At 45.4% G+C, this 27,785-nt stretch overlaps 1 protein-coding gene across 1 annotated transcript; it reads left to right on the forward strand.

Annotated features, from left to right (window-relative positions):
- On the forward strand, positions 1-27,785 carry ntf4 (neurotrophin 4). The gene is made up of 3 exons (XM_008113593.3): positions 1-546; positions 23,497-23,872; positions 24,942-27,785. The coding sequence occupies exon 3, from the start codon at positions 24,963-24,965 to the stop codon at positions 25,575-25,577; it is 615 nt and encodes a 204-aa protein (XP_008111800.2). The 5' UTR covers positions 1-546; positions 23,497-23,872; positions 24,942-24,962; the 3' UTR covers positions 25,578-27,785.

The raw sequence follows: 27,785 nt of genomic DNA on the forward strand, positions 1-27,785 counted from the left end.
GAGGAGAGGTGGGGCCGGGAGGCGTGGGGCGTGGGCTGGGAGGCTTGGCGTCAGGTATGGGCTTCGGCGGGACCTTCCCGCCGCTAGGAAAACCTCCTTTTCCCAGGCAAGCCGGGAAGAAGGCGCAAGGAGGAAGCTTCTTTCTCCCTCCTTTCTCCTTTGCTTCCGTCCACCTTTCCACCTCTCCCTGGGATTCGCCTCCTCCTTTCCTCCCTTCAAACCTGTTCCTCCGGTCCTGGGTCTTTCTCCCTTTCTCTGCTTCTTCAGCTACCCGCCCACCGCTTAGTCTTCGGGCAACGGGAGACGCCAGGGACACCTTTCGGATATGTTAAACTCACAACAACAATAAGGACAACAACAACAACAAGAAGAAGAGCCTTTGCGCTTTCTGGAATGGCAGCGCGGGGAAAAGACAGCCCTAGGCGAGGGAGCCCCCTTTTGTGCGCGGAGGGGAACTGAACAAGCAGCAGAAAGAAGAAGAGGAGGAAGAAGAGGAGGAGGAAGCCTTCTTCTCCTCACCTTCAGGGGCAGCGAAGTGCCCTCCAGGTAGGAAGCCAAGGACTGAAGGCGGGAGGGAGGTATGAGGGGGTCTCTACACTGCAGGATTGGTGCAGTTTGACACCGCTTGAACTGCAATGTGCTCCAAATGCTATGGACTCATAGTACTGTAGGGAAATGGGAACAACTAAGAACACTAATTTAGTATAAGCTTGCTAAACTCTGGGTGAGTCTACTCCAGGCATGGGCAAACTTGGGCCCTCCAGGTGTTTTGGACTTCAACTCCCACCATTCCTAACAGCCGTTAGGCTGTTAGGAATGGTGGGAGTTGAAGTCCAAAACACCTGGAGGGCCCAAGTTTGCCCATGCCTGGTCTTCTCTGTTACAGTTCGACACCCCTTGGTTCAATGCTAATGCAAGTTTTACAAGGTCTCCTCTCTGGCAAATAGTGCTGATGCTTCACCAAACTCTCATTCCTTTGATTCCAATGCTGTAGACTCATGGGCACTGGAATGCAAAAGTATCTTGTAGCTACCTCTAAGGTACTGTGTGGTGGTTTTTAATTGTTTTGATAGTTTTTTAATGGTTGTAGGTGCTTCTAAATTGTTGGTTTGGAGCAATTTGAGGATTAATTTTGTTGGAATGTTTATGTGCTGTAGATTGTTGCATAGGACGAGGACAAATAGGCTGAGCGATAGGGTTTATCCTAGAGCTGTGACTATATTGAACAGTGTGGTTTCACACTGATGTGGCATTAGGGGCTATGCCGTCGTCATTCGAATGTGGATGGATGGGTGTTTTGGATTGCTGTGAGTTTTCTGGGCTATATGGTATGAAGCATTCTTTCCTGACGTTTTTCATAATAATAATAATAATAATAATAATAATAATAATAATAATAATAATAATAATAATAATAATAATAATAATAATAATTTGCCAACTGCAAAAGGCCACCCTGCTGGGATCTGCATGCATCATCTGAAAATACATCACACAGTCCTAGACACTTGGGAAGTGGTCAACTTGTGATTTTGTGATACGAAATCCAGCATATCTATCTTGTTTGCTGTGTCATATAATAATAATAATAATAATAATAATAATAATAATAATAATACATCTATAGCAGGCATATTCAGAGGTAATGAGGTGTGTTGGAAACTAGTCAAGTGGGGTTTATATATCTGTGGAATGCTCAGGGTGGGAGAAAGACCTCTTGTCTGTTGGAGGCAGGTGTGAATGTTTGACACCTTGATTAGCAATGAATAGCCTTTCAGCTTCAAGGTCTGGCTGCTTCCTGCCTGGGGGAATCCTTTGTTGGGAGGTGTTAGCTGGCCCAGATTGATTCATAGCTGGGATTCCCCTGTTTTCTGAGTGCTGTTCTTTATTTACTGTCCTGATTTTATTTACTGTCCTGATTTTTTAAAAAATAATGGTAGCCAGATTTTGTCCATTTTCATGGTTTCCTCCTTTCTGTTGCTTATAAATTGTTGGTTTGGAACAATCCAAGGCTTAATTCTGCTTGAATGTGTATATGTTGTAGATTGTTGTATAGGATGGTAAAAACAAGGACTGAGAGATAGTGTTTATCCTAGAGCTGTGACTATATTGAACTATGGCTTCACACTAATGTGGTATTAGGGGCACTGCAATAGTGATTCGAATGTGGAAGGATGGCTGTTTTGTTTTTGTCATTCTACATATATAATGCATATTCGGGATGGCATTTAGTTTCGTTGTAGAATGTACCGTGATGATAAAGCTGTTCTATTTTAAATTGTAACCTGTGTCTAGTGTCAAAAGCTGCTTTGAGGCTTGCTTGAAGAGAGGAAAATGAGATATAAATTGTTTCCTGACAGGAAACTATCAGGGCCAGCTAACACCTCCTCACAAAGGATTCTCCCAGGCAGGAAGAAGCCAGACTTTGAAGCTGCAAGGCCATTTCATGCTAATCAAAGTGGTCATTGCACCATTCACACTTGCCTCCAACAGACAAGATCTCTTTCTCCCACCCTGGACTTTCCACAGATATATAAACCCCACTTGCCTAGTTTCCAACAGACCTCACAACCCCTGAGGATGCCTGCCATAGATGTGGGTGAAACGTCAGGAGAAAATGCTTCTGGAACATGGCCATAAAGCCCAGAAGACTCACAGCAATCCAGGGATATAAATAAATAAATAAATAAAAATTAATTAAAAACTAACTGTGAAAATTATATTGGTCGGATAATCTTTTGTAGGTTGGGGGTGCGTCACCACTGTAGAATTAATGCAGTTCAATACTATTTTACATGCAGTGGTTCCATGCTATGGAATCCTAGGGGTTGTAAATTTTGCAAGATCTTCTGCCTTCTCTGCCAAAGATTGATGGTGTCTCACCAAAGTACAACTCCTAGGATTCTTTAGCATTGAGCCGTGGCAGCTAAAGTGGTGTCAAACTGCATTATTTCTACAGTTTAGATGCACCCCATGTCAGCTCCTTGTTACTGGCGCTGAGATAAGAAATCTAGTTATCTTCACAGAGCGCACCCGCTGCACCCGAAGGACCTCGGCTTGCTTCCCCTAACACTCCCCACTTTTTTTGCCTGATCATAAAACTGTACTCTTTTAGATTTCAGCAACCTTAGGTACAACTGTCTGCCTAAATATCCTAAAGGCACCAGATCCTGTCTGATCTTGGATCTTGGAAGCTCAGCAGAGCCAGACTTGGGGTGCATCCAAACTGTGGAATGAATGCTGTTTGACATGACTTTAACTGCTGTAAATCCTGGAATTTATAGCTTGGTAAGGAACTAGCACTTCTTTTTGGTAGACAAGGCTAAAATCTTGGTAAAATTCCCATGATTCCGTAGCATTGCGCCATGGCGGTTAAAATGGTGTCAAACTGTATTCATTCAATAGTGTAGATGTACCACTGATTAGTACTTGGGTGGCAGTGCTGTGTGGAGGGTGGCAAAACCACCCCTTAATATTCCTTGTGTAAGAAAATGCCATAAGTCGGCAGGCCACTTGAAGGCGCATACGCACAAACAGGTATGGCAGCATGTGCTCTGAAATAGCCCAGGTGCGCAGGCGATAATCCCCTTCTGAAGCACCCAGGCGCCCAGGATTCCATCACGCTTTCTTCCCTTTCCCGGACAGATCTAAAGAACCTGGGGTTTGATTCCAATAAACCCCTCCCTTCCCCAGCCACATACATATAGAGAGAATGAGATTTTACTCCCCTTCTCCCCCCAAAAGCAGTGCAGTTGGAATTCCAGGAAGCCTTTTTTCAGAGGCAAGCTCCATTCAGTTCTCTTTAGGTCAGCCCAGCTCTTGCCTCTCCTGGCAAGTACATGGGTTGTGTTTGTGAGAGGGATCTAGGGTCATGGTCAAGAGAGTAACCCCCTGTCTCTTTCTTTCCACATGCACACACGCACACGCATGCCTTTTGCCTGGGAGGAAGGCTAGATGGAAACCAGCTGGAAAGAGACGAAGAGGAAAAGCGGAAATATCCCTGCCTTGCTCGCTCTTTCATCCGCCTGGTTTGGATTACCTGCTGCTGATGGAAAGCAGCATGCCTGGGCTCCCTGGAAGGGAGGACAAGGCAACTACAAGGGGAAAGCCAGGGTTGCCCACCGCCCACGCGCCCGGCTGGGGTCGAGACCCTTTCGCTTGCCTTTGTAGACAGGGAATCCAAACCAGCAGCAGCCTACCTGCCCTTTGAAGAAGGAAGATTAGGAATCTCAGCCTTAGAAGAAAACAAAGGCACTTTTCTTGTACTTCTGAACCACATGGATTGCTAGGAGGAGAGAGGGGGCAAGCTTATTTTCCGCTGCTCTAGAGATCAGGATACGGAGCAATGGTTTCAATTTGCAAGAAAAGGGATTCCACCTAACCTTTAGGAAGAATTTCCTGACAGTAAGAGTTGTTTGGCAGTGGAGTATGCTGACTCAGTATGTGGTGGTCTCTTTTAAGCAGAGGCTGGATGGCCATCTGTTGTGAGTGCTTTGATTGTATTTTCCTGTATCACAAGAGGCCCTTGGGGGGTCTCTTCCAACTATATGGTTTTGTTATTTTAAGTCCAATAAGATAGAGTCTTGGAGCCCCAGTGGCGAAGTGTGTTAAAGCACTGAGCTGCTGAACTTGTAGACCGAAAGGTCCCAGGTTCAAACCCGGGAGTGGCGTGACCGGCCACTGTTAGTTCCAGCTTCTGCCAACCTAGCAGTTCGAAAACATGCCAATGTGAGTAGATCAATAGGTACTGCTCCGGTGGGAAGGTAACGGCGCTTCATGCAGTCATGCCGGCCACATGACCTTGGAGGTGTCTACAGACAACGCCAGCTCTTCGGCTTAGAAATGGAGATGAGCACCACCCCCCAGAGTCAGACATGACTGGACTTAACGTCAGGGGAAACCTTTACCTTTAAGATAGAGTCTTACCCCAAAGAGCCCTGGTGGCGAAGTGTGTTAAAGCACTGAGCTGCTGAACTTGCAGACCAAAAGGTCCCAGGTTCAAATCCCGGGAGCGGAATGAGCGCCCGCTGTTGCTCCAGCTTCTGCCAACCTAGCAGTTCGAAAACATGCCAATGTGAGTAGATCCCCTCCGGCGGGAAGGTAATGGCACTCCATGCAGTCATGCTGGCCACATGACCTTGGAGGTATCTACGGACAACGCCGGCTCTTCGGCTTAGAAATGGAGATGAGCACCAACCCCCAGAGTCAGACATGACTGGACTTAACATCAGGGGAAACTTTTACCTTTACCTTTTTACTTACCCCAAATAGAAGGCTTAGATGCAAATATGCTGCTGCACTGCAACTCCCAGCATCTTTTACCACATAGTATGATGGTTAGATGTAAATAAGTAAGTAAACTTTTATTACGGTCAATGACCAGCTCAAGATGGTTAGATGGAGTGGTGCAATGGGTTAAACCCTTGTGCTGGCTGAACTACTGACCTCAAGGTCGGGTTACTGACCTGAAGGTTGCCGGTTCAAATCCGTGAGACAGGGTGAGCTCCTATCTGTCAGCTCTAGCTTGCATCTGTCAGCTCTAGCCTCCCAGCTAACACATCTGGGCATCCCCTGGCCAGCCAATTCTCTCATACCAGAAGCGACTTGCAGTATATTAAATGGTTAAATGAAATCTAAAATCCAACAACTCCACAGCAGTCTGTGTTCGTACTGTATATATGTGTGTGTGCCTTCAAGTCATCTGACTTATGGTGAGCTCTTGAATTGCAAAGGGTTTTCTTAGCAAAGAATATAGAGAGCTTGTTTTGCCAATGCCTTCCTCAGAAATATAGCCATCAGACTAGCCCTGGCTTAATGTGGTGGGATTCTGTGTAGATAAGATCCAAAATCCAGTGTAATAGGAAACACAGAATGTATACCCAGCAAACTAAGGAAGAATTATTTGCCAAGGATTGCTGTGATCGGGGTGGAGGCCCTCTGGTCTTCTATGTGTTTTTGAACTCCAGTCCCATCATCCCAGTTTGTTTGGTATCTTGGCTGAGGATAATCAGGAAGAGTTGAATCACACCTGCAAGGCCCTACCCTTGGGGCCCTATGAAGGATGCTGAAGATCACAACAGTCTCTTTCCCCCTTCTCTCCACCCCAAACACCACTCTTTCCCTTCTTCCCATGCCTCAGAGTTTGTGCGTAAGGGTGCCATTTCGACATACATTCAAAACGATAGGCTAGTTTGTAGCAAGATTGAGAAGATATATTCAAGACTGAACAGAAACCAACCAAAGTTTGCGAATTTAGTATTATGAAGAAGTTATATAATATGACAAAGCCGTCTATACCTGGGACCCAGAGCATCTTCCTATCTCTGATCAGTTATGAACAGCTTCTGCATGACATTATATCCATTTATTTTCTCCAAATTAACTCTCCAGGCTTTGTAAGAAAGCGAGCTGATTTGAAGTCCCCTTCATAATGTGTTGTTTGTACAGTAAGCCAAGACAGAAGCTTTTAATAATAAGATAGAAATTAAACCAGATGTAAAATTAAGTTAGTGTTCACAGGTCAACCAGTGACCCTTTCCTTCTAAAACAAAGCTCTTGCGTTTTTCTGAATATGTTTTGTCTTCCAGCTTCCCATTTTCAACCAAAACATGCTTCTCAGGAGACTCCATGCACCCTTCCCTCAATTGCAACCTAGGGCCCTTCCACACAGCCATAAAACCCAAAGGCAAATAATCCACAATATCTGCTTTGAACTGGGTTATCTGAGTCCACACTGCCATATAAACCAGTTCAAAGCAGATTATATGGGATTTTATACAGCTGTGTGCAAAGAGCCCCAGTGTTCTCTGGATGTTAGATTATAGCTTTTATTAACCTTGGGGATGGTTAGAAGCCATATTTAGTTGGGGCCCAGACTGGCAAAGGAAGATAAGAATTTGCTAATTCTTAGCTGGTCGCGCAATGGATTAAACAGATGAGCTGCTGAACTTGCTTACTAAAATGTTGGCAGTTCGAATTCAGGGAGTGGGGGTGAGCACCTGCTGTTAGCCCCAGCTTCTGCCAACCTAGCAATTTGAAAACATGTAAATGTGAGTAGATCAATAGGTACCGCTCCGGCGGGAAGATAACGATGCTCTGGAGGTGTCTTTGGACAATGCCGGCTCTTCAGTTTAGAAATGGAGATGAGCACCAACCCCCAGAGTCGGACACGACTAGACTTAATGTCAAGGGAAAACCTTTACCTTTACCTAGTATAACAGTGTTTGCAGTGCTGTAGTCTGAACCCAGTTTAAAGCTAATAGTGAATAGGATGAATTGTAGTATGTCTTGTGTTTGTTGTAGGGTCACAATTTGGGAGACATTAATGTTTGGATTATAACTTCAGAATCTCTCAACTAGTATTAGGAATATATCCATAACCTGTTAGGATTATGATACCAATATGGTTAGATATCGGTACAGAATAACAAAAATACAGAAACAATCCCACATTGAAAATGCATGTATGATTGCTGGATAACCCAACAACTAGCCTAACCAGTAGCTAAGATGCTTGACGGATTCTGAGATTATAGTGGTGGTAGTGATGATGATCAAGGTGGCTTTAAGCCTACTCCACAAAGTTGTTTTTCAGGCTCTGAATGGGGAGGTGCCCAAGTCCCCATTCAGTCACTGCTTTTCATGGTCACCAGGTCAATTTTGTTTGGGTGGCTTGTAAAACTAGAAACCCAAGAGTCAGAATTTGTTTTCAATGGGGGAACTGAATTGTAATATAAAACACAACCCTGTATCCATGGGGGGGGGGGGGGGGGGAAGCATTCCTGGACTTTGCATGGATAGACGAAACTGTGGATAATAAGGATCCCTATTGAAACAAGGGACTTTGAGCTCAAGAATACCATGAGATGTGTTGGTGGACCTATCAAGTGCCTAGAGAGGGCATTGTTTATCATGCTTGGATACAGGAATTGTGCTGTAATTTTCAAAGAATACTGTTAGTCTGTATTAGGACAAATATGAATAGGAATAGGAATGGGCAAACTTGGGTCGTCTAGGTGTTTTGGACTTCAACTCCCACAATTCCTAACAGCCTCAGGCCCTTTCCTTTTCCCCCTCAGCCGCTTAAGCGGCTGAGGGGGAAAAGGAAGGGGCCTGAGGCTGTTAGGAATTGTGAGTCGAAGTCCAAAACACCTGGACGACCCAAGTTTGTCCATGCCTTTGTAGAACATGGAAGGAATTCTTGTGGTTTCTTTAAAACTAATTAATTTTTGCAGAAATTTTGATGGATTGCAATCCCAAAACTCATACTGAAACTCCCCCAGAATAAATTAGTGTAAAGATGCCACAAGGCTCTTCCCCATTCCACCTACTTTCTCTATTTTTTTGGCACGAAAGTCCATTCCTGGCAACTCCAAGCATAAAGGTGGAATTTCATTATTTTGTTATAGCTACATTTAAATGACTGGGAACCAAAAGCATTTGCAGATGATCCAGATATCTGCTGGCACAACCCGATTTACCTTTTGCCCAACTTGGCAAGAAAAATGCCTGGATTTCTCTCTGGGGGCATTGTTAGCAAGGATATGACTCTAGAAGCAACTGGGTTTCATTTTAGCCCAAATCTCTTCCATATTCTTTAGACCTGTGCTTTAAATGCTAGTCCCTTTTCTTCACTTCTAACCCTTCCTCAAGTATCTGTACTACATTATGCTCTACCATCAAGTCTTCTCTCTTGGTTTCCTGAACAGGACCAATGCCAGGCATTTCTCTTCCAAAGATAAAGGACAAGATAGCAGCCCTTCTCTAGACCATGTTCTAAAAGGGATCGTATTTGAACGGTGGCTATAAAGCAGTTCTCAGTTCTCCCGTCACCACACCTGAGGAAGCAGGCTAGTTTAGTGTGCCCAGGATTGGCCATGTGATGTACACAGCTCTATCCGCCAATTAAAATAAATCATTTTTGAGTTCATGAAGAATAGCCGGGAGGAGGAGGCCAATGCTTCCTTACCCCAGCATCTGTTGCCTGAGGCATTTGCCTCACTCTGACTAATGAGAGTGTTGGTCTTCTTCCAAGGAGTACAGTCACACCAAGGTTCATCACAAGGTAAACATGAGTTGAAAGTGTGATGTGGCAGCTAAAAAAGCCAATGCGATGCTAGGCAGCATCAATAGGAGTATGGTCTCTAGATTGAGAAGTAGTAGCACCACTCTTCTGCTTTGATCAGCTGTCACCTTGAATACTATGTTCAGTTCTTGGTACCAACATTCAAGAAGGATATGGATAAGCTAGAATGTGGAACCCCCGATAGCACAATAAGTTAAGACCTTGTACCGACAGGACTGCTGATAGACATTTCGGCGGTTCAAATCCAGGGAGAGTGGGTGAGCTCCCTCTGTCAACTCCAGCTCATGCTGTGGTCTTCTCAAGTGTTTTTGGACTCCAGTCCCATCATCCCAGTTTGCTTGGTAAGGAGCCGTGGTGGCGCAATGGGTTAAACCCTTGTGTTGGCTGAACTGCTGACCTGAGGGTTGGGTTGCTGACCTGAAGGTTGCAGGTTCGAATCCACAAGACAGGGTAAGCGAGATGGGGTGAGCTCTTGTCTGTCAGTTCTAGCTTGTGGGGACATGAGAGAAGCCTCCCACAGGATGGTAAAACATCAAACATCTGGGCGTCCCCTGGGCAACGTCTTTGCATGCAGCCAATTCTCTCATACCAGAAGTGACCTGCAGTTTCTCAAGTTGCTCCTGACACAAAAAAAGCTAGAATGTGTCTAGAGAAGGGCAACTAAATGTCTGGTTGTCAAACCCTATGAGAAGTGGCTTAGGAAACTGGGTATGTTTAGCCTGGAGAAGAGAATATTAAAATGTGACTTAATAGCCTTGTTTGAAAGGAGCAGGCTTGTTTTCTGCTGCTCCAAAAACTAGGATATAGAGCAATGGAGCCAAACTACAATAAAAGAAAATCCACCTAAACATTAGGAACAACTTTCTGACAATAAGAACTGTCCAGCAGTAGACTGTACTGTCTCCGAGGACAGTACAGTCTCCGGTTTTTACGCAGAGACTGGGTGGCCATCTGTCAGGAATGCTTTAGTTATATATTCCTGCATGGTCACTGTGGTCTCTGCTAACTCTTATGAACTTTCAGGGTAATTTCAGTTGGCACAGTGAGGTAGTCAAACTATTACGAATGTAGAACTCTATCCCTTTTGGAGCAGAAGAACGAAACAGTAGTATTATTTCATTTGGAAGTCCTAGTACTTGTAATTCATGGCTTGCATGTCTAGCAAACATACAAGATGCTCTGAAGAGGATAAGCAATCAATTAATTAAGCAAGAAAGCTGGGTGAAGTATATAGGATTCTATGGAAAGAGAGATTTTCCAGACTCAAGTGGAAGAATTAAAGAAAATAGATATTTAATTCGCACTATCTATAGGATACACATCTAAAATGTCAACTCAGAAAATTTGGAGGCCTGAGAATCTCAGCTTTCTGGCCTTTGTGAAAAATGCACAAGTGCAATCTCAAAGGTTGGAATGGGGCTTGAGGTGAAGGGAGTATTTGTTTAACCTGTGATGCTTCAGTACTTCGCCTGGATATACACAGCCAAATAATGCCACTTGAACTGTATCATGTGATCAGTGTAAACCCATACTATGCAGTTCAAACCGTATAACATGGGTTTAAACCAGACATTCTCAAACTGCTCATCCAGATGTTTTGGATTTCAGCTCCCACAATTCCTAGTTTGAGAAAGACTGGTCTGTACCAACCATATAATGCAGTTCAAATCGCATTATTTGGTAGTGAAGATGGGTCCCTAATTGCTTCCCACTGTCTTGCCCCTTCCCTCTTTTCTGTCCCCACAACATCTGTTATGATTGAGCCTCATGGCTCTGTTACTGACAGACGTGGGCGTAAGACTCCTCGAGAGTCAGATACTCTCGAGGAGCGAGAGAGAAAAAGACTGCGAGACATATTTGCAGCACCATCTGACGAGGAGTCTTTCGAAGGGTTTACGGAGAGAATGGAGGAGGGGCTGGTTAGCTCAGAGGAGGATGAGATGGATTGGACTCGGGTAAGGGAGGAAGTGGGTGCCACTGGCCATGATGGGACAGAAGATGAATGGGGACCTTCAGGATTAGACCCATGGTTTAGCTGGAGGGATGGGACGGGATCCACAGCTGGAGATGCTGTTGGGCGTAGTCAGAGGTGCTCCAGCTCTGACGAGGAAAGTGATGAGGAAACGCCCGGGTTAAGGAGGACAGCTGACAGTGATGAAGATTTGTAACTGGCATAAAATGGGGCTTGAGAGCAATTGCAAATTGCGTTGGGCAAGGTAATCTGGGCAAACGCTTGGGATCCGTGTGTGTGTGGGACGCTTCCCTGAAGACTTGTGTGCTTTCCTGTGCTGTGACGTAAGTTAATTGGAATCCAGGGTCAGACGGCGGGAGGGATTGTGTGGGCATTTGTTTGTGCAAACCTGTGCTTACTCTTATTAGCTTGACCTTCCGTCGTCTTCTTGACGGACGCCATCTCCTGCTTTGAGAACTCGGACTGAACTGACCACGGCTTGTCTTCCCCCCTTCTTGGACTTGGAAAAACTACAAACGTCTGCTTCTGGCTTTGATCTACGGAACGGAACTGGTCTACTCAACTGCTACAATCCTTGGCTGATTTACTCGTGTTGGAGATCCTGTCTGCTGTGTGTGTGGGGGAGCGACGCAAGTTACTCTAAGCACAGTGTTGGCAGCAGAGAGGAATCTGCTGCCAATTAGTTGCATTCTTTGTATCTTTTGTTCCTTGGCTTTCGTTTCGTTTATACCCAGGCTGAAGCAAGCAGTTTGTTTTTACCCGGATTAAACTCCGGTTTAATCCGGTTTATCTTTTGAACATTTACTTTTGCCCCTTTTTGCTCCTAAAGGCAAAAACTGCCTGGCCCTTGTGTTTTACGGGCATTTTTGAGTTCTGTAATCTAATAAACTCTGTTACTTTGAATCTTGTGGCGTTCTGTCCTTGACAGATTGCCCAACGCCCATAAAAAGTTTATTGCAGCAATAAACCCGTCAGGAAGACGATGGATGAGTTAAGGGCCAAAGTAGACCAATTGCAAACGGCTTTTACCGTTAGCCAAACAGCTCAGGCTGTGAAAGGACATATTTTGACTCCTGAACGCTTTGACGGAACCAGGTGCAAGTTGCCAACCTTTTTGGCACAAGTGGAGCTTTATTTTTCTCAGCTCAGTGCTCATGCTTTTCCTACAGACACTAGCAAGGTGGCCTTTATTTTGAGTTTGTTGACCGGTCCCGCAGGACAATGGGCCACTAATTTAATTTTGGGAAATGACCCAGTCAAGGACAATTTGAATAATTTCAAAAAGTTGTTAACTGATACTTTTGGGGATCCTCTCCGCACGGAGAACGCTGGGTGGGCTCTGTATCGGTTGAAACAGGGAAAGGGGACTGTTTTGGATTACTTAAATAAGTTTAACCTGTATCGCCACCAGCTGGATTGGGGGGAAAATGCATTCATGCTTTTATTTACTGCCGGGTTAAGTGATATGCTCCAGGATGAATTAGCACGCTTGGAGCCGGCTGAAAGCTGGGACGCCTTAGTAGCTAAGGTGCTGCGTTTAGACGCAAGGTTCGAGGCTCGTAAACACTCAAAAGCAATGTGTGCGCCACCCATGCATGTAACCAGGGCACCTGTGGTGATGGGGGAAGAGCCCATGGAGCTTGGGGTCTTTAAAAAGCTGTCTACAGAGGAAAAGAGCCGTAGGAGGCAGCTGGGCTTGTGTTTGTACTGTGGGAATGCTGGGCATTTTGCCAAAAATTGTAATGTGAAACCTTCCCAGCTTTCGGGAAAAGGTCAGCCCTAGTGCGACGTGAGTCCAACGCACTAGGGCTCCTCAAGCAGTCAACTGAGGGGAGGAAGCATGTTTTCGTACCCATTACATTATCTGTTGGGGGAAGGGAACTTGTTTCTACTTTGGCACTGCTGGACTCAGGGGCTACGGTCTCCTATGTAGATATCGAGTTTGCTAAGAAGCATGGCATTCCTAGAGTGCGCAAGGCATGCGACGTGTGGGTGGAAGGAGCAGATGGGAGACTGCTGGAGACTGGGGTGGTTAACCATGAAACCTCAGCAGTAACGTGGGAGGTGCAGGGAGTAACGGGAACGTTTGTGTGGGATATTACGAGCTTGCCTAGATATGATGTGATCCTGGGGATGGATTGGCTAGCTGTAGTAAACCCACAAGTAGATTGGGCAACACGTAAAGTGATCTTAAAGAGGCAGGACTGTTGCACTCTAAATGTTACTCATTCTGATATGGAGGGAGTGCCTGCTGAGTATGGGGAGTTCTCTGATGTATTTTGTAAAAGAGAAGCGGACAAATTACCACCGCACAGGCCATATGATTGCGCCATCAAGTTAGCAGAAGGTGCGAAACTGCCAGCAGGGAGGCTGTATGCCTTGACTGTACCGGAAAGGCAAGCTTTGCGGGAGTTTCTAGATGAAAATTTAGCCAAGGGGTTTATTCGCCCATCTAGTTCTCCAACTGCGGCACCAGTATTCTTTGTAGCCAAAAAGACTGGGGAACTTAGGCTGGTCTGTGACTATCGGATCCTAAACAAATACACCATTCGGGATAGGTACCCGCTCCCTTTAATCTCGGAACTGTTATCAAGGGTGCAAGGGGCTAAGGTCTTTACCAAGCTTGACCTGCGGGGGGCCTATAACTTAATCCGTATACGGGAAGGGGATGAATGGAAGACGGCATTTAACACGTGTTTCGGATGCCACGAGTTCCGAGTCATGCCTTTTGGGCTTTGTAATGCTCCTGCGGTATTCCAGAGGTTCATGAACGATGTGTTCAGGGACCTAATTGACCAATTTTTAGTGATTTATTTGGATGATATCTTGATTTTTTCTAAGGACGAGAAAGAACATCGTCAACATGTCAAGCAGGTTCTGCACCGACTGCGGGCTAATGGGCTTTTCGCCAAGGCTTCCAAGTGCGTCTTTCATGTGCCTGAAGTGGAGTTCCTAGGTCATGTAGTGTCAGGTAGGGAACTTAAAATGGACCCACATAAGGTTGACGCCGTCAACTCATGGCAGGAGCTGAAGTCTAAGAAGGATGTACAAAGGTTCTTGGGTTTCGCTAATTACTACCGGGAGTTTATTCCGAATTTTGCAAAGCTCACGGTACCTTTGACGCAGCTTCTGCGCAAGAAACAGCCATTTGTGTGGGGGCGGGAAGCTCACGAGGCGTTTCTACAACTAAAGTCTAGTTTTCAATCGGACAACATACTAACCCATCCTGATGTTGACAGACCGTTCGTGGTAGAAGCGGACGCTTCTAGCTACGCGCTGGGGGCTGTATTGTCTCAGAAGGATTCCTCAGGGACCTTGCGTCCCTGTGGATTTTACTCGCGGCAACTAACACCCTTCGAGCAGAACTATACCATATGGGAGAAGGAGTTGTTGGCGATTAAGGTGGCGTTTGAGGTGTGGCGGCACTGGCTTGAAGGGGCACGGCACCAGATCGTGGTCAGATCTGATCACAAGAACTTAGAGCACTTGCAAACAGCAAAGAAGTTAAACCAGCGTCAAATCCGCTGGGCTTTGTTTTTCTCCAGGTTTAACTTCAAGGTGCAGTTCGTGGAGGGGAAGGCAAACTTGCGGGCCGATGCTTTATCCCGCAAGCCGGAATTTAAGACCAATGAGCAGGTAGTATGTCAGACCATCTTGCCTACTGCCTCTCTGTGTGTTGTAGATAATGAGCTTGGGTTACATGACCAGATCCTTGAGGCTCAGAAGGATGATGTGTGGACTCAGGAGCAACTGATGCTGCTCTCTGCAGGTAACCGTACCATACTGCCACATCTCCAGGATCAAGACGGGGTATTGGTGCGTAGGGGGCAGGTTTACGTACCAGTGGGGACCCTCAGGTTGGAGGTGATTAGAGCCCACCATGACGAACCCATGGCTGGGCACTTTGGCAGGTTCAAGACCGTACAGCTTATCACCAGGAGCTACTGGTGGCCAAAGATGCGGCAAGACATTCTGCGCTTTTGTGACAGCTGCGCCGTTTGTCAGCAGAGTAAGACGCCTGTTGGGCGCCCTAGAGGGTTGTTATCGTCTTTACCTGTTCCGGAGAGGCCATGGCAAATCATTTCCATGGATTTTATTTCAGATTTGCCTAAGTCTGGGGGTTATACTTGTATTTGGGTGGTGGTGGATTTATTTAGTAAACTGGCTCATTTTATTCCTTGTTCAACCATTCCGGCGGCCCCTACGTTGGCCTTACTATTTACAAAGCACATCTATCGTTTGCACGGAGCACCCGAGGTGATTATTTCAGATAGGGCTCCGCAATTTGTGTCACGCTTTTGGAAACACTTCCATGAGTGTTTGGGGACTAAGTTAAACGTGTCTTCAGCTTTCCATCCGCAAACGGATGGACAGTCGGAACGGGTTAATGGGCTCTTAGAGCAGTATCTGCGTTGTTTTTGTTTAGATCAACCCACGGCTTGGGTAAAGTGGTTACCGGTGGCGGAATTTGCTTACAACAATGCGGTGCACACGTCTAGTCAGCATACGCCATTTGAGCTAACTTATGGTTTTCACCCACGGGGAGGTGTGGCGCCGTCGACCAATGTGGTCTCTTCGGACCCTGTGTACCGCTCTTCGGAAATGGCTGCATTGCATGATGTTGCCCGTCGCTTACTGTTGGAAGCTAAGGCAACGCAGAAGACTCAGGCTGACCGCCACAGGCAGGCAGGGGAGGAGTTGGAAGAAGGGGATTTGGTGTGGTTATCTTCCAAACATATTAAACAGGCTGGGGGAAAGTTTGCGCCTCGGTATTTGGGTCCCTTTCCTATCGTTAAAAAGATTTCTTCTGTTGCGTTTCGTTTGCGTTTACCGTCTAGTTTAAAAGTCCATCCAGTCTTTCATCGTTCGCTGTTGAAACTTGATACCTCTAGTCGTCGTGGTGCTATAGCGGAGGGTATCACTGCCACTTCTCCGCCATCGGGGGAGGAGGCCTTTGTGAGAGGGGATAGTGTTATGATTGAGCCTCATGGCTCTGTTACTGACAGACGTGGGCGTAAGACTCCTCGAGAGTCAGATACTCTCGAGGAGCGAGAGAGAAAAAGACTGCGAGACATATTTGCAGCACCATCTGACGAGGAGTCTTTCGAAGGGTTTACGGAGAGAATGGAGGAGGGGCTGGTTAGCTCAGAGGAGGATGAGATGGATTGGACTCGGGTAAGGGAGGAAGTGGGTGCCACTGGCCATGATGGGACAGAAGATGAATGGGGACCTTCAGGATTAGACCCATGGTTTAGCTGGAGGGATGGGACGGGATCCACAGCTGGAGATGCTGTTGGGCGTAGTCAGAGGTGCTCCAGCTCTGACGAGGAAAGTGATGAGGAAACGCCCGGGTTAAGGAGGACAGCTGACAGTGATGAAGATTTGTAACTGGCATAAAATGGGGCTTGAGAGCAATTGCAAATTGCGTTGGGCAAGGTAATCTGGGCAAACGCTTGGGATCCGTGTGTGTGTGGGACGCTTCCCTGAAGACTTGTGTGCTTTCCTGTGCTGTGACGTAAGTTAATTGGAATCCAGGGTCAGACGGCGGGAGGGATTGTGTGGGCATTTGTTTGTGCAAACCTGTGCTTACTCTTATTAGCTTGACCTTCCGTCGTCTTCTTGACGGACGCCATCTCCTGCTTTGAGAACTCGGACTGAACTGACCACGGCTTGTCTTCCCCCCTTCTTGGACTTGGAAAAACTACAAACGTCTGCTTCTGGCTTTGATCTACGGAACGGAACTGGTCTACTCAACTGCTACAATCCTTGGCTGATTTACTCGTGTTGGAGATCCTGTCTGCTGTGTGTGTGGGGGAGCGACGCAAGTTACTCTAAGCACAGTGTTGGCAGCAGAGAGGAATCTGCTGCCAATTAGTTGCATTCTTTGTATCTTTTGTTCCTTGGCTTTCGTTTCGTTTATACCCAGGCTGAAGCAAGCAGTTTGTTTTTACCCGGATTAAACTCCGGTTTAATCCGGTTTATCTTTTGAACATTTACTTTTGCCCCTTTTTGCTCCTAAAGGCAAAAACTGCCTGGCCCTTGTGTTTTACGGGCATTTTTGAGTTCTGTAATCTAATAAACTCTGTTACTTTGAATCTTGTGGCGTTCTGTCCTTGACAACATCCTTTTTTTTCTCCTCTTTTCTCCCACAACTGCATATGCTTCTTGGTATGTATGTACAGTAGAGTCTCGCTTATCCAACGTAAACGGGCCAGCAGAACGTTGGATAAGCGAATATGTTGGATAATAAGGAGAGATTAAGGAAAAGCCTATTAAACATCAAATTAGGTTATGATTTTACAAATTAAGCACCAAAACATCATGTTATACAACAAATTTGACAGAAAATGTAGTTCAATACGCAGAAATGCTATGTAGTAATTACTGTATTTACAGAGCAGGCCCTAGGTATTTTTTCAAGTGTAGGCAAACAGAATTTTGCCCCCCCCCCCCCCAAACCAATCACTGCAAAATAAATCGTTGGATAAGCGAAAATGTTGGATAATAAGAAGGGATTAAGGAAAAGCCTATTAAACATCAAATTACATTAAGATTTTACAAATTAAGCACCAAAACATCATGTTTTACAAGAAATCAACAGAAAAAGCAGTCTCGACTGCGCCCCCGTATGTTTTGCGCCCAAAGCGACCGCTTAATTCGCCTCATTGTTTGACCGGCTCTGTGTATTTACGAATTTAGCACCAAAATATCCCGATATATTGAAAACATTGACTACAAAAATGCATTGGGTAATCCAGAACGTTGCATAAGCGAGTGTTGGATAAGTGAGACTCTACTGTATGTGTTAGTGACACTTTAGTCTTGAAACCAGTTGCACAAACTAAGGTTTTTTTTTCTATGTCAGGAGTGACTTGAGAAATTGCATGTCAATTTTAGTTGAGAGAATTGGCTGTCTGCAAGGATATTGCCCAGGAGACACCTTGATGTTTTATTATCCTTTGGGAGGCTTCTCTCATGTCCCTGCAGGGGAAGCTGGAGCTGACAGACAGAAGCTCACCCCACTCCCTGGATTTGAACCCAGTCCTGCTGGCACAAGGGTTTAACCCATTGCGCCAAAGAAGTCACACCAAAGTGTGTGAAAGTTGGCGTTAAGAAAAAGAAAAATACATAACAACATAGGCCCCATCTACACTGCTATATAAAACCCAGATTATTTGCTTTGATAATCTGAATTATATGGCAGTGTAGTTCCAGCCCTAGTTTGTGGCCATGCTTGTGGGGGAATTCCCTGTTCAGATCCAAGAAGGGAATTTTTTCAATTTGATGTCATGTAATTTGGCTGCAGGATCTCGATTGCTTTGCACAGCGCAAGGGGCTCCTTTAATACAGACCTTGATACAATAGTTTGCAAAAATTGCTGCATGTTTTTTTCAGGTGGGGAGGAACAGAAATGAAGGGAACACCAGGAGCCAGAACGGTGGCCATCCTTGACAAAGCCAGGGCTTCCTGCTTGTTGATGATCAGCATCGAGGCTGGGAGGCGACAGGTCGGAGCCTGCCCGGTGCTAAGCTACGCATACCTCCTCGGAGCAGGGGCTGGTTCCCTTGTGTGGAATGCCTGCCGTTTCGCACCACACAACTCCTGCGCTCACCCCCCCCCAACCCTTCCTCATGGGAGGGAGCAAGGTCATGGGCGCCAGGCATTTATTTTGGGGTGGGGGGGGGGGATGATGCTTATGCAAATAGCCTACAGGTCAGGCTTAACTATCTCTTAAGACTTGTTTGCTTAGCCACTAGGCACCACTCCCCTGCCGAAGAACCCAGGAGTCCATGCCTCACCCTGTTTCAAAGCCAGCGAACAAAAGATGACCGGGGTCCACCCTGGGTTGTCCTTATTGATAGGAAGGGGGATTTGGGAAGGGTAGTTCTCATCCCAAGGCTGGGATCCCGATTGTTCTGCAGTCCTATGAACTCACAACCCTCTCTCCTCCCATCTGCTAATCAACACACTTTGTTGGGTTACTGTGAGTCTTCCAGGCTGTATGGCCATGTTCCAGAAGCATTTTCTCCTGACGTTTTGCCCACATCTATGGCAGGCATCCTCAGAGGTTGTGAGGTATATTGGAAACTAGGCAAGGGAGGTTTATATATCTGTGGAAGGTCCAGGGTGGGAAAAAGAACTCTTGTCTGTTGGAGGCAACTGTGAATGTTGCAATTAATCAGCTTGATTAGCATTCAAAAGCCTTGCAGCTTCAAGTCCTGGCTGATTCCTGCCTGGGGGAATCCTTTGTTGGCAGCTGTTATCTGGCCCGGATTGCTTCATGTCTGGAATTCCCCTGTTTTCTGAGTGTTGCTTTTATTTACTGTCCTGATTTTAGAGTTTTTAAATACTGGTAGTCAGGTTTTGTTCATATTCATGGTTTCCTCCTTTCTGTTGAAATTGTCCACATGCTTGTAGATTTCAATGGCTTCTCTGTATAGTCTAACATGGTGGTTGTTAAGAGTGGTCCAGCATTTCTGTGTTCTTAAATAACATCATCAAGTGCTCTCCTATGGCTGAATTCTCTGCTTGAGTTAGTTTGCAGTGCCTTTTATGTTCCTTGATTCGTGTTTGGGCAACGTTGCGTTTGATGGTCCCTATGTAGACTTGTCCACATCTGCATGGTATACGGCAGACTCCTGCAGAGGTGAGAGAATCCCTCTTGTCCTTTGCCGAATGTAGCATTTGTTGGATTTTCTTACTGGGTCTGTAGATAGTTTGCAGGTTGTGTTTCTTCATCAGCTTCCCTATGTGGTCAATGGTTCCCTTGATGTATGGCAAGAACACTTCTCCTCTGGGTGGATCTTTGTCTTTACTCTCATGGCTTGTTCCTGGTCTTGCAGCTCATCTGATGTCTGTGGTGGAGTATCCATTGGCCTATAGAGCCCAATTTAGGTGGTTCAGTTCATTTTGGAGGAGGTGGGGAAACAGGGGAATTCCAAACATAAAACAATCAGGGCCAGCTAACACCTCCCAACAAAGGATTCCCCCAGGCAGGAAGCAGCCGGACTTTGAAGCTGCAAGGCCATTCAATGCTAATCAAGGTGGCTAATTGTAACATTCACACCTACATCAAGAGTTTTTTTCTCCTGCTCTGGACAAACCCCACTTGCCTAGTTTCCAATAGACCTCACAACCTCTAAGGATGCCTGCCATAGATGTGGGTGAAACGTCAGGAGAGAATGTTTCTGGAATACGGCCATAGAGCCCAGAAAACTCACAGCAACCCAGTGGTTCCAGCCAACACATCAACACACTTTGCTAAATAGCTTAGAATGGCTGGATAGTGGCTCTTTGCCTTTCACTAGTTCTTTCTGCTTTGCCTTATTCATTTTTTATCCAGAACCTTTTGGAACTACAAATCCCAGACTCTCCAGCTAGCATTGGTCAATAGGAGCAGCTATCATTCTTCTTGTAGTTAGCATTGGACAGGTATTTATATTGTAGTAGTCCATAAGCAGCATGACCTAGTAAAGTTGATTCTACTTATTGTATCATGGCTTCAGAAGTCAAGAAAAACCAACAGCATAAGAAGGGATGCATGTGTACATGCTCAGAGGGGCACATGGATGGTCAAATCCTGTACCCTTTCCCAGACATTCAAATGAGGGGATGAGGTTTATTTCTCTGCCACACAGACATTGTTTCCTATAGAAATGTGTCTATCATTGGAGTTGGCATAGGTAATGAGTGCAAAAGAAGGCATCAGAGGAAAGGGATTAAATACTCCATCAGTGTCAGTTTTCAAAGGCAAGAGGGATTAGCCCCCTTCCCAAGCCCGTTCTCCCCATAACAGCTTTCCCCAGATGTTTCTCCATCTGGATCCCATTCCCTCGGCTCCTGTCGGCAGCTGTAGAATGCTTAGCTTCACCTGATGTTTCCCAGCTGCCCCCGGGATGGGTCAGGGGCAACATTTGGGTTCAGAACGTATTTGGAAACCGCATTTTCCTTCCACAAGGGGGTCAACGGGAGAAGAACATGGGGATTTTTATGGATTATGACTTCCTGAATCATAAAGATTCTACATTGCATTAATTCTAGTGTAGGTCAGGCATGGGCAAACTTGAGCCCTCCAGGTGTTTTGGACTTCAACTCCCACAAGTCCTAACAGCCTCAGGCCCCTTCCTTTTCCCCCTCAGCCGCTTAAGCGGCTGAGGGGGAAAAGGAAGGGGCCTGAGGCTGTTAGGACTTGTGGGAGTTGAAGTCCAAAACACCTGGAGGGCTCAAGTTTGCCCATGCCTGGTATAGATGAACTCTAAGTCCCATCATCATCACAGGAGAAGAACTGGGGAAGGCCTGGGAGAGTCGAATTTTCTTCTGCAGGGAGGGTAACTTCTTACTGCTTTCTTTTTTGCTGGCAGGCAAAGGCCTTTTTATTCAAAGCAGGCATTTAATGATTAATTGGTTTGAGGGAATGTGTTTTATGGAGTGTTTGTACTGTATTTTTAACTTTATTGTTTTGAACCATCTTCCACTTTTAATGGTTTATACTTAATAGTTTAATATGATAATTTGTTTAATATGTTTTAACTTTTTTATTACCAAGGGGTGGGGTTAGCTTTTTTTTTTTTTTGCTCTGGCTTTTTTTTTGTAAGCTGCCTTCTCTGGGAGAAAGGCAGCATTAAAATAAATAAAATAATAACGCAAAATGTAATTGGTTTTAATGTAATGGGTTATTTTATTGTATGTTTGTTCGTGGCATCAAATTGCTGCCTATTTTGTAATGCCATGCTGAGTCCCCTTCAGGGTGAGAAGGGTGGGATATAAGTGAAGTAAATAAATAAAAATACAGTAGAGTCTCGCTTATCCAACCTTTGCTTATCCAACGTTCTGTATTATCCAACAGTAGTCAATGTTTTTGTAGTCAATGTTTTCAATACATTGCAATGTTTCGGTGCTAAATTCTTAAATAATTACTAAATGACGTTACCATGTATTGAACTGCTTTTTCTGTCAATTTGTTGTAAAACATGATGTTTTGGTGCTTAATTTGTGAAATCATAACGTAATTTGATGTTTAATAAGCTTTTCCTTAATCCCTTTTTATTATCCAACATTTTTGCTTATCCAACGTTCTGCCAGCCCGTTTATGTTGGATAAGTGAGATACTACTGTAGAATACATTTGGTGCCCTTCATATAGGTTGGATTAGAGCCACTCCATCATCCCCAGACCACAGTTGGCTGTCTGAATCCATAGATTCTGCACCCACAATTTAACTATCCACAACTTGAAATTTTTTTAAATTCCAAAAGGGAAGCCTTGAATTTGCCATTTTATATAAGAGATGCCATTTTACTATACTATTATGTAATCCTAGTGGTGCAGTGGGTTAAACCGCTGAGCTGCTGAACTTGCTGGACATAAGGTCAATGGTTCGAGTCCGGGGAGCAGGGTGAACTCCCCGTCAGCCCCAGCTTCTGCCAAACTAGCAGTTCAAAAACATGCAAATGTGAGTAGATCAGTAGGTACTGCTCTGGCAGGAAGATACAGCGCTCCATGCAGTCATGCCAGCTACATGACCTTGGAGGCGTCTACGCACAACACCGGCTTTTCAGCTTAGAAAGGGAGATGAGCATCAACCCCCAGAGTCGGACATGACTAGACGTAATGTCAGGGGAAAATCTTTACCTTACCTTTACCTTTATCTTTACCTTTACCTTTATTGTGTATAATGAGCATCCATGGATGTGATAGCCAACTTTCACATGCTTTGCTGTGACTTCTTAGGGTGGACTACACTACCCTGTATTTCAGGATCTGATCACAGATTATCTGGCAGTGTAGGACCGGACTCTAGCACAGCAGGTTAAACCACCAGGTGCAGTAAATCTTGTTAATCAAGAGTTTGACATTTTGAAGCCCGGGTCAGGGTGAGTTCCTGGCCTTTAGCCCAGCTTCTACCTACCTAGTGGTTTGAAAGCAAAATATTAATAGATAAATAGGTACCGCTTAAAAGTGGGGAGGTATTTTAAAGGCCCCCATAATGAAATGCTAGAAAAATGCCGGTGATTTGATCAAAGGAGGGAGTTTACAAACAAAGCTCTTTGGCAGGGAGATGGAGCAACAGCACACACCCCCCCCCCCCTTGGCCAGAACCGAGCACAAGCTTCCAAGATGCCGAAGATGGGGAAAGCCTATATACCTGTTTCTATGTACAACTGTCTGTCTTGTCTTTATATTAAAAGGCATTGAATATTTTCCGCATATGTATGTTCTGCGATCTGCCCTGAGTCCCTTTTGGGGTGAGAAGGGTGGAATATAAATGCTGCAAATAAATACATAAATGAATAAATATAATCTAGTTCAAAGCAGATAATCTGGGATCGGATTCTGGAATATAGGGCAGTGTAGATCCACCCTTAGTAGGTTGAAACAAAGTGAATAGTAACCTTCAACTCCTAGGTCCTATTCACTGAACATTTGTCTCTTTTGCCAGGTTGGATGAGTGACATCAAGCCGTCAGTCCAGTCTGCATTTCTTGATATCCAATTGTTTCCTGAGCCAGAACTCTTCGCCAAGAGTGAGGGAAAAAAATACTTACCTCTCGGCAAAGGCCTGCTCTGCTTGCTCATCCCATGGAGAAACCAAGATGTCTGAGATTTGCCGAGACTTTCAGGAGTCCAGACTTTCCGGCACATGAACTGCGAAGAGACACCAGCATCTGTTAAGGATAAGGCAGCAGAAAGTTATCGTCTCAGTGTTCCCAGATTTCCTCGCATCAAGGAGTATCCAAACAAGGTCATACTCTGGAGGGTCATGAATAAAGTTGAGGACTTGCTTGGCTGTGATATAAGGAAGCACTGATTGTACAGGTAATAGCCTCACCTGTCCCAGTCCATAAACCTTCTCGCAACTGCCTTCGCTTTCTTTTTCCTTGTCATCCATTTTTCTTTCTCTTTCTCCTAAATTCATCTGCTTCTATGATTATCTGAAACCATGAATATGACCAAACACCATTACATTGGGTTGCTATGAGTTTTCTGGGCTGTATGGCCATGTTCCAGAAGCATTCTCTCATGACGTTTTGCCCACATCTATGGCAGGCATCCTCAGAGGTTGTGAGGCCTGTTGGAAACTAGGCAAGTGAGGTTTATATATCTGTAGAATGTCTTAGAAAACAGCGAAATTCCAGACAGGAAGCAATCAGGGCCAGCTAACACCTCCCAAGGCCATTAAATGCTAATCAAGGTGGCTAATTGCAACATTCACACTTGCCTCAAACACATTCACATTTTTCTCCCACCCTGGACATTCCACAAATACAGGGTGTTTGAAAAAGAACTCCCTAGTTTTAAGTACAAATACATTTAAACTAGGGAGTTCTTTTTCTTTTCTTTCTTTTTAAATAATTTTTATTGAAGAATTTCTTTACAAACACATAGACTGAGACAGGGGAGAGAGGATGGGATAGGCGGGGGAGGGGGAGTGACTTGGGGTGGGGTACCGTAAAGGGTGGGATGGGTTAGAAAGGGGTGGAGGAGACATGTAGGAAAAGGGGTTTTTAGGTTGGGTTAAACAATCGGGGGAGAGGGGTAGGGTTGACTTCCGGATAGTTTCGTCATGGTTCAAACACCCTGTATATAAACCTCACTTGCCTAGTTTCCAACAGATCTCACAACCCCTGAGGATGGTTGCCATAGATGTGGGCAAAACATCAGGAGAGAATGCTTCTGGAACATGGCCATACAGCCTGGAATATTCACAGCAAACCAGTGATTCCACCCATGAAAGCCATTACATTCTCTGGCTTGTATTACCTGTGGTTTTGAGTATCCACATGCAGTCTTGGAATGTATCCTCCATGGATACGGAGGTTGCACTGTATACCCCTGCACCCTTGCAAACAAGCATTTAAAACATAATGTATTTCTTTCCACCCAGGTTCCCGCCGTGCAGGGAGGGATGCTTATTCTGCTCCATGCCATGATCACCCCACTGCTCTCTATCATCCGTGCTGCCCCCGTTCCCAATGCCAGTGCCCTTCCTAACACCACAGACATCCTTTGGGCTGAGACTCCTGTACAGGACTGGGACCTCTTCTCTCCCCGCGTCACTCTTTCCCACCATGAACCTGAAGGGCCACCATTGCTTTTCCTCATGGAGGACTCCAATGCCCAGCAAGGGCAGGCTGCTAACCAAACGCTCAAGTCCAAACGCTCCGTGGACAGTTCTGTACGCCGGGGAGAGATGTCAGTGTGTGACAGCGTCAACGTCTGGGTGACAGACAAGCGCACAGCTGTGGACATCCGTGGAAGAACTGTTACAGTGCTTTCTGAAGTCCAGACGCTTACGGGCCCGCTGAAGCAGTACTTCTTTGAGACCAAATGTAATCCAGCTGGGGGTACAGTGGGTGGATGCCGAGGTGTTGACCGTCGCCACTGGATCTCAGAGTGCAAGGCTAAGCAGTCGTACGTGAGGGCTCTCACCATAGATTCCGACAAGATTGTGGCCTGGCGCTGGATCCGGATTGACACCTCGTGTGTCTGCACCCTACTCACTCGCATGGGACGGACGTAGGGAGGGATGTATCATGTGGTTGTCACATTGGTTCATCAAGACACGGCCAACTCTTCGGCCCAGGTTGTGCTTGGTGTGTTTCCCTGGTCAACATGGTCTCTCATTGGCCAAGGGGTGTGTGCAGTATTCCCATTGGGCAAGAGGAAGTGGCTTTGGCCCTGATTGACAGGCACTTGCTGCAGTGTCTGTCTCTGTTTCAGCAAAATTTAGGAGCTTGTATTGACAGAATACAGCACCATGACTACAAGTTGTAGCCATCGTAAGGATGCCACTGTGGTGTATCATTCTTTGGGAATGGAGACACAAAGGTTGAACTTCGCTGGTATAGCTGGACACCTTTTGTGGACCAGAAGGCACCAATGTTTCTTATTAGATGGGAGATAGCTACAAAGACATTTATGGGTCCAACATGGTCAAAAGATGTCTGTGGACACTTGCTGTAAGTCTTTCACCCCTCTTGGCTTTCACTGCCGGTTCTCACCAACTCTCCTTTTTACTGGCCCCCAATTTTTGCTCCTTGCTCTTTAGGCTCAAGACTAAGGTCTTACAGATCATCTATTCTAGGATAATCTTTTCCATCTCAAAAAAGCTACCAGATTCCCAATGCATAATGTGGAAAGTGGGGGTCTAGAGCATGTCTTGGGGTGCATTGTCTGTATGTGTGTGGACCACCAGCCACATCTACTAGGCTTCACTATTGCTTCATGCACACCAAAGTTGCCTGAGACTCCCTCCTGGCTATGCAGTAAAGTGGAAATTCACTCATTGCGAAAGGTTTGTCCATCATGAACAACCTTTTCATCATGTAATAAACTCATGAAAAGCCCTTGAAATCTTTCGGAACTCACTTTTGGAAATCAGTGTGCAAGGTGGTGTACGTTTACTTCTGGAATTTAACTTGTTTTCCTCTCTTCATATTTATTGCCTCCCTTCCCTCCTGATGCAGTTCTGTGTCTTTGCCCTTGTTCTGTCATTTTAATTATTAACTTATTTGTGTATTCTCTTTCTGTGTGGGTAATTTCTAGGAAAACTGTATGTTTGAAGGTAGGGAGTGGGGTGGAGATTAAAAACAAAAGAGGTGCCTGCAATTTTGTTTCCAGTGTCCTGATGTGTTACTTTGGGAGTGGTGGGAATATGGGAAACAAGGATCTTGGAAGGGAAAAAAGGATGACAACCAGAGTTCATGTTTGCCGCCTTCCAACTGTGCTGCTGCTTGGAGATCCAGTAGAGAAGCTCTACCCCTCCCCTGAGTTCCACCTGATGATCGGAAGTATGACAGCAAAGCCTTGTTTTAAGAGATATTGCAGGCAGAAGATAAACTAGGTCTTTCCTTTAGAGAGCTCTGGGTGATTTGTAATACATGAGGCTTGTTACATGAGGACATTTTAAGGCCTGAATATTATTTGACTGGCTTAGGTTTTTATGCCTTCACATATTGGTGATAAGCCTTTGCATCAGGCTGCAGGAATCAAATATAAAACAAAGTAGATCCTATAATCTGCACAGCTCTGGTAGGAATCCTGGTTTGGTTGTGTGTGATAACTCTTAACACCACCACTTTTCTTCTGATCTTGGAAGCTAAACAGGATCAACTCTGGTTGGTACCTGGAAGGGAGACTTCCAATGAATTCCAGGTACTGTCGGATATAATTTAGAACAGTGGTTCCCAACTTTTTTTTGGCCAGGGACCCCTGACACGGGACCACTCTCCAACATTAGTACCAAAAGGGATATGAATCAGTTTTTGGTCAACTTTAGATTTGGTTTGGTTATTTAGTGTGCTGATTTAGAAAATTGCACTGGATAGACCACATCAGCTCTAGTTTCTGATACAGAACATATGCCATCCAGTAGTCGCCATCTGCTCGCCCACAGAAAACTATATTTAATAATCTAGAACTGATGTGGTAGTAGTAATCTTTTGTGGGTAGTCGGCCTCTCCTCTTCTGACATCCCAATTTCCTCGGCACTATAAGACGGTTTTGCGAGACCAGTCGCTCTCATTGCTGCATGTTTTCGAGGTAATAGTGAGGCCGTGGACCATATTTTCATTCTTGTGGACCACAAGGGACTATCGTGCATTCAGTTATACAGAATGAGAGAGATACTGAAACAATGTGATGTTGCTATCTGGGAGCAGGTGTTCTTGCACAATTTTAAAGGACTACAGCTGTGAACACCCTGAATAAATTGACTTGCAGATTTTAA

This window comes from Anolis carolinensis, chromosome 6 (genome assembly GCF_035594765.1).
Source record: "Anolis carolinensis isolate JA03-04 chromosome 6, rAnoCar3.1.pri, whole genome shotgun sequence".
NCBI lineage: Eukaryota > Metazoa > Chordata > Lepidosauria > Squamata > Dactyloidae > Anolis > Anolis carolinensis.

Bases quoted from the DNA above. Each gene is read 5' to 3' on its own strand.
- ntf4 (XM_008113593.3), top strand. From the start codon at position 24,963: ATGCTTATTCTGCTCCATGCCATGATCACCCCACTGCTCTCTATCATC.